Source organism: Halichoeres trimaculatus, unplaced genomic scaffold, assembly GCF_033239565.1.
Source record: "Halichoeres trimaculatus isolate MK-OKI-2021-1 unplaced genomic scaffold, fHalTri1.1 fHalTri1_scaffold_20, whole genome shotgun sequence".
Lineage (NCBI taxonomy): Eukaryota > Metazoa > Chordata > Actinopteri > Labriformes > Labridae > Halichoeres > Halichoeres trimaculatus.
The window spans coordinates 577526-585025 of NW_027437198.1; the positions used below are offsets into that span (position 1 = coordinate 577526).

A 7500-nucleotide genomic window follows, 5' to 3' on the forward strand; every position below is an offset into this window, starting at 1 on the left:
TGCAGTCTGTTGATTGGTGTAAAGAATGGTCACTTCCTGTGTGACAGCAGCTGCTGTATTTCTCCTGGTGGCTCACAGACTTCTCTGACACAAAGTGCGATTGTTCTTTGTAACAAAGAGACACATGACAATCACAGAGAAGACGAACTGCTGGATGTCTTCATCGTTGCTCTTTGTTTACTGTGTCACGTTTTTCTTCTTCGTTGGATTTATTAGCGGGATAAACTGTGTTGTGCTGCTGCAGCGTCACTATTATTTAACAGAAGCTGCTTTCGACATCCGGCTTACACGCTGCCTTCCACGAGGGGGCGTGGTTTGCTGTGGAAACACAAACGGGATCGGGCTTAACCAAGCCAGACCGTACTGAACCGAACCGGACTGCTTGGAGAAAACGCGGCTGTAGATCTGAATGTGGACTGGTGAGGTGTCGAGCATGAAAGTTGGCCTAATTCAGAATCAGAACTAAGCCTCATTGATGTTCATCCTCTAGAGTCAAGTTACAGAGTAATTTCTGTCATCTGTAACTCTGTGTTCAGTCTAACCTGAAGTTTCCTTTGATAAAACATAAAATGATGCTCAGGTTTAAAGTGGAGAAAGTAAACTGTTGAGTTTACCCTCAGGTGGCTCAGTTTACCCACTGACTTGGATCAACTCACCCCAAAGCTGGGGCACGTTGAGCCACAGGACAACAGCTTTTAAGAGGTCATATTTTCTTTGTCTTTAGTCATGGAGGCATTCTCAGCATTTCCCCTGACAGGAAACATCCTGAAATAAAGGTTAACCTGCTTGTTTTACCTCTGTGCCACTCTACTTTGTCTAGAGGACAGCATTAGTAAAAAATGGCTCAGTTAACCAAGCTCTCCTCTATACTGAATTATATCTGGGAGAGACTTGTAAGCTTAGAAAAGCAACAAGCCGAGAGAGAAGATCCAGATCTGCTAAACTGCAGACAGGGATGGGACAGCATTCTCCTCCACAGATCTCCCCTCATGGTCTCCTCAGTCCCCAGATGTCCTCAGTGTGGTCAAAAGAAGTGGTGATGCTTCACAGTGGTAAACATGGCCACGAGTTTAAGATTCCCTCCTGAGACCCAACCATGGATTTTGTCCTCATTCATGGCTTTGTTTGGATAATAAAATAGTCTGCAAGGATGAAACCTGTTGTGCTCTGGAGAGGACATCCTGGGCTTTCCAGTGAGATCTGATTTGTTAGAGTTTTTCCAATAAAACCAAAAGATCTCTTTCCAAAATGGCCACCCAACTGACCTCTGTGTTTTTTGAGGGTAAGAAAACAAAGTCATCAGATTCATGAAAAGGCTGTGCTTTAAAGGTAAATACTGTGTGTTTTTCTAAACACTAATATTTAAGCTTTAATTTTAGAAGTTTTGTCGTACTTTTTTTTTTAATGTCCTCCACAGTGGATACGTATGTTCATGTGAAAGTCAGGGAACTCCAGGAGACAGAGGATTGACATACTGAAAGATTGACCCTAGTAACTCATAAATACACACACACACACACACACACACTGATAAGTACACATTCACACACCAATAAATACACACACACACACACACACACACAAAAACACACCACACACACCTAGTTTAATCAAAGTTTTATTTTTTTTCCTCAGGTTTGATGACATATATACACCTGAAAAAGAAAGGTTTGAAAAGCTACAACTGTCACAATCTGTTAAATAGTAAATGATTTATGTTTCGTATTAAAAAACTGCTGGTTTCCCCTTTAAGACCGTAGAAAAGATGACAGACCGTATTTTAATGCAAGGAAGTCCCGCTGTCCTCTGCAAAGGACAATCAGTTAAAAAAAGAAAAGAAAAAATGCAGCATGCTACTACTCAGACAATTATGTGACACAGGAAATCAGAAAGAGCAGGTCTCCAGGTCTCAGGATGATGAGTTTCTATGAGTGACTTTGTTTTTTCCTAGCGTGGTGTAGTTCTGTGGTTGGAACATCTGACATGCTGTGAATTAAATGTGAAGTTTGTGAGATCTGCAAATCACTGAATCCTGTTTTTTTTTACTTTTATACAACGTCCCCACCTTTGTTTTGGAAATGAGGTTTAAGAATGAAGGGTGGAGTTTTTCTTGTATTAATCTTACAATAGACACATTTTTGTCCATGCCCTGCTGTGAACAGAAGGGGTGGTCAAGTATTGAAAAAAACGCCACCTTGTGGACAGCACTAGTATTTTAATTTGTATTGAGTTTGCTTTTATAGGAAAATCTAATAAGTCATATCACCTAAAGAGTGGACAAGAAGAAAATAAGTCAAACAGGTTGAAAAAGAGAGGAATTCTTTTTATTGGGGTAAGTTCAGACAGTACAAAAGAAAGATGCAAAAACAGAGGCATATTACTAAAAACAGTCCAATACAAGTAAGAAACCAGTCCTTTAAATACTTGAGTGACTGAGGTTACATCTGAAGGGGAGGGTGAGTATTTTACATCCTTAAGCTCTTACAAGTACAGACTAACTGAAGATGTGTTTGTTTCTACAGAAACGCAGTAACTCCAGGGAATCAATATCCACGTGTACATTTTCTATTATCATCCTCATTTTATAAAAAGCACCTTTAAGACATGCTGCTACTTCCTGTTTTGTTTCTATTCCCGTACTCAGAGCTCCTCTGTGTGATCACTAAAACCCCTCAGGATTCAGTTACGTATAGCTTGTATCATGCAGAATGTGGATGCACAAATCATGAGAATGTGCCTCTCTGCATGCTAAAGTCCGACCTGGGATCCATCACCCCCATAAACTGAGACCTGTCAGAGACAGCGTCAGACTCAAAGGTACAGCTTAAATCAAGAGACAGGTTATTTGCTTCTTAAAGGTTCTACTAGATCTCTATTAACAAACGTAGAAATAACAGTAGTAGTTCTGCAAATCACACAAAATTATAAAACTAGAAAGGAACTAAGAGGGAGTGGAGGTTTAAGGTTGAGGTCCTTTCATGCCGAGTCGCCCTTCATCAACAGAAAACGGGCTGAGAACTCAGATGTTACACACACCACGTACCTGAACCTGAAAGTTCTGCAGCTGTGGTTGTTTGAAAGAAAATTACAAAGGGCTGATTTAAAGGTTTTTACATCCAACAGTTTACAGTCGACACAGTGGGAGATGTCTGAAGTTTGCATTTAACTGTGTGTGGGTGGAAGTCTGTATGAGCTGTACCCATGTACCATCATCTGCTGGCGTCTTGTTTCAGCAGTGGAGTGTGTGCACTTTGTCTGTGGCAGTATCGAGCAAGAAGTCAGCTGGAATCAGGCTAACTGAACCCCCATCAACCCAGAACACACACATTTTACTTTGAGCCATTATTTTTCAGGAATAAAGTTATTTTTAAACAATGCAGCAGTGATTTAGCTGGAATATTGATGATTTCATCTTCAACTAAAATGAGCAGGAGCAGCTTTTATTAGCGTGAACCTTTAACAGTGTTGTCTTCTGCCATTCTGACTGTAACTTTGTTTCTCAATCCACCATCGATGATGCCAGTGTGAATGGGAGGTGTTCAGAGCGATACCTGTGACTGATGCTGGAAGTTTTACAGACAAACTGCATCATGGGACATGGCCAGAGGAGAGGAACGGTTGTTTGCAGCACAGAGTCGGTCAGGTCGACTGCTGTCCTCTTTGGTGAAGTTTAAGTGGCTTTGCTCACGCACTGGAACCAGGCATGCTGGGTAAATTCAAAGAAAACACAGATTAAAGGTTTGCTCCAGCAGTGTGAGGTTGGAGGAGGATATTTTTCAGCTGGTCTCCACCGCGGAGGGACAGACACAGCCAGTCCCTCTGCTGTCAGGAGGGGCCGGGGCTTCTACGGCTACCACTGTGCATCTATCTGACTGTTACATGTCGTACTGCTGCCCACTCTGGTTAGGGGGCAGGAGGGGTGGTGGCGGTGGAGGAGCGGGCTCCTCTGAGGCAGAGGGAGGCGGAGGAGGTGCAGCAACATTAGCAGAAGTGACTTCTTGAGCTGAGGGGGGGTCGAGGGAGGCTGGGGCCGTAGCTGCTGGGGGGTTGCTCTCCAAGGTGGGAGGGGGCATGCCGCTGCTGCTGTTGCTGCTGTCGTCACTGGGGGCACTGCTGACGGGAGTGCTGGTCTCCCTTGGAGGCTCAGGGGGAGGGCTAGCTTTTTCAGAGGCAGAGGAGGGAGGATCAGATGGAGGAGGAGCAGGCTGGGGGTCTGATGACTCTGCAGGGGCAGCCTCTTCTATGGGGGGTGGAGAAAGAAGGAGATGTGTCAAACAGGTCTCAGAATGAAGAGTGTTTTCATTTCTCAAACTAACTTCTGGAGCAGGGGTCTGCAACCTGATGCTCTCTGACTCCTTTGCAGGGCCTCAAAATACTGGCTTAAAATACATGCTTGATATGTGGCAATACACTGGCAAACAAACAAACAAATGGTTTAGGCAGTATAATCAATATATGTAATCCAATTCAAGTACATTTTTATTGTGATTTTTTCTCTGAATTTTTGGAAAATTCCTTTATTTTTATTTCAAAATTGTCTAAAATCCTTTGCACATTTATGTTTTGGTTTATTTTTAACTTCTACATTTTTTCTTCAATATTTGCATATTTAATAAAAATAAAACCTAAGACATTACATGAACAATTTTATAAATTCAAAAAAACTTTTCAATTAGACAACTAATTACTAGATTCTGACTAGCTTAAATTTTTTAATTTCACAGTTTTTATTGTGAAGATAAAGTAGATTTTGTGGCTCCTCTGGAAGTAAAGGCTGCAGACCCCTGTCATGGAGGATGTTCAGCAACACTCCAGTTACCCGTCTCCATAGGTGTGGGCTTGTCCTCCTCCTTGGTCCCTGAGGCGGTGTTAGCAGTGTTGTTAGCATTAGCATTGCTCTGCTCTATAGCTTTTGCTGCCTCCTGCTGCTGCTGCTGTGCCTGCTGTGCAGCGTTCTCTGCCTGCTCTGCTGCCTCACGCTCTCTCTCCTCCGCCCGGCGCCGGGCTGCCTCTTCAGCGGCGGCCATCTCTGCTGCAAGCTTCTCCATGTCCACCTCCACCTTCTGATTGCATAGCTGGAGATACGGGAAAACAACAGCTTCAATATAAACTCAATTCTGCATGAGGTGTGTTCAGATTTCCTCTCCTCTGATGTGAAATCATTCCTTCTGTTTGGGGGGAAATCATTCGTACGCATACACACACACAGTCATCTTTGGTCTTTGTGTTGATGCTAAAATTAATTAAAAAATATTATATCTTTATAAAAATTAAGTACAAAAACATTGTTGCTTCTGTTAAGTTCTGGTAAGGCTAGGCGCCGCCCAGTGGCTGTGGCTGCCTTTTGCAGCAGCTCTCTCTTCTTTGTCCGTTTCTTGTAATTTTTTTGTCTCTTTTTGTAATCTTTGTATTTGGAGTGGATCATTACCTTGTATGGTTCATTTGTTGGTCATGGACACCAAACTTTTTGTGGCTTCAGTGATATTTTTACTACTTTTCTCCTGTGTTTGTCTGAAGATCCTACATGTAACCATGGCTGCTTTGTTTACATGTAAACTCAGCTGTTAGCAGCCTCTAGCATGTCAATGCTAACTGGTGTAAGGCCTGATGTCTTCCCACAAGGTGAGGAGAAGGAGGTTTGGACGACGTGCTGGTTCTGAGGTGTGAGCTAAGAAATGACGACATGGACCTGTCCTTCATCCATCGTTATTGGGAACGTAAGGTCTATCTCCAATAAGATGGACAAGCTAGCCATGCTAACCCAGCAACAGAGGGAATACCAGAGGGCAGAGTAGCATCATGCTATTCACAGACATGGCTAACAGAGCTGACATCAGACACCAATGCCACATTGGACGAGCTTCACCTGCTGTGAGCAGACAGGATCCAGGAGACAGAGACTGAACAGACTGCTGGGGAGGCTCAGTCCTGGACCCTGTGGAGGTGGAGACTGGCTTACTGGACAATGATGGACAAGCCGTCAGCATCGATAATCTTATGGAGTTTTTTACACTTTCTATACACTTTCTTTTGTTTTCTTGATTGATGCTGTGACTTCAATTTCATTGTACTTGTTACAGTGACAATAAAGTTCTATTCTAAGTTGGTCTCTTTTATGTCCTGACATCATGCTCCAATTGAGCTTACAGCTGTCCCCACAATGGAATCCTGTTAAAATACTGAGGTGACGTCTGACCCAAATTAACAATTCACAGCTGGATTCATATCAGCTGGACCGGAAAACACTGACCCCTTTGAAGAAAGAAATCCCTCAAACACAAAGTATGAAGTGTAGGAACAACATGATAGAGTATTGTGCTGTTTCAGCATTACATCCTTTTTGTTTTGATAAGCACTTTGCATTTGTATGAAAGGGGCAATAGAAATGAAGTTTGGTTTCTTTGATTGTCCCTTCTTAGTTTAATACCCCCAGGACAGCCAGTGCACCGCTCCTGTGGACGGTGTAGTCTTCTCTATGGAGGCTGATAAGTTCGGGCTGCAAGAACCGATACCTCTCATAAAGCCCGTCTTCAGGTAGATGCAGTGGGTCAGATCGGTACCAGAACAACCTCTCACGTCTCAGTGCTTGTTATACACCTTGTGCGCCTCTGTCTTCAGGGTTCGGAAGAAAAGGACAGTTCATTGTTCCAGAGAAGCTGATTGGCCGGTGGGAGGGACATTTTATAGGATCAGATTCAACTCCCAACTTACTCTGCTCCGGAGCAGGTTAGCCGTTCAGAGTAAGTCACCATGGTGATCCATCCCGATAAGAAATGAACCAGCTTTGTGCTATTGATAAACCAGGGTTAACTCTGAAGGTACCACGCTAAAACATTAACCCTGCTTCGTGATACAGGCCCCCGGTTTCAAACGTACCCGCTTGAGTTCAGTGTTAAACGTGTCCGTGGTCTCCAGGAAGCGTCTCTTCTTGTCTTGGTGGCGATCCTCGATCTGCAGAAGCTCAGCCTCCAGCTTCCTCTGCACAGTCACAAGTTATTCAATGAGTTTCCACAGTTTGCAAACGAGACATGGATGACAAAAGGGCTTTACAGAGTGACAGAGCTGATCAGACAGACCTGGTGCACCATGAGGGACTGGACCTGCCTCTTCAGCACCTGCATGCGGGCGGTAGTGACCACTGAGCGGACATCGGGAACGACTATCTCGCTGAGGATGTCACTGATGAGCCGGTGGTTCCTCTGGAAGCGAGCGGCTGCTGTGTGCTTCACTGAAAAACCATCATCGTAGTCTGGATGGAAATGAAGAAAGAGGGGACGGTGAGTTAATGAAGGCCTTCCACACACTTTCAAAATGTTCAGTGGTTCAAAAGCTACCTGAGCAACAGGAAGCAGCATGTAAGAGTTGAAGTTTTTTTCCTATTTTTTGGACAGAAAAAAATGGTGTCCCACAGGGATCCACATTGGGTCCTATTCTGTTTGCACTAATGTGGGTATTTGGTTACGTCCCTATGATTGGGCAAACTCATGACCTTAATATCTT

The 7500-nt window shown here is 43.7% G+C and overlaps 1 protein-coding gene across 5 annotated transcripts in view; it reads right to left on the reverse strand.

Annotated features, from left to right (window-relative positions):
- Positions 1 to 2319: 2319 nt before the first annotated feature.
- LOC141809804 (SWI/SNF-related matrix-associated actin-dependent regulator of chromatin subfamily E member 1-like) overlaps positions 2320 to 7500 on the reverse strand; it is a 12613-nt gene continuing 7432 nt past the window's right edge. For all 5 annotated transcript variants that reach the window (XM_074697000.1, XM_074696999.1, XM_074696998.1 and 2 more), the window contains 4 exons: positions 7077 to 7249; positions 6877 to 6978; positions 4820 to 5075; positions 2320 to 4240 (listed from right to left, as the gene is read on the reverse strand). In XM_074697000.1, coding sequence (XP_074553101.1) covers positions 3876 to 4240; positions 4820 to 5075; positions 6877 to 6978; positions 7077 to 7249 — 896 coding nt within the window. In that variant the 3' untranslated portion in view covers positions 2320 to 3875. The remainder of the gene's footprint in view (positions 4241 to 4819; positions 5076 to 6876; positions 6979 to 7076; positions 7250 to 7500) is intronic.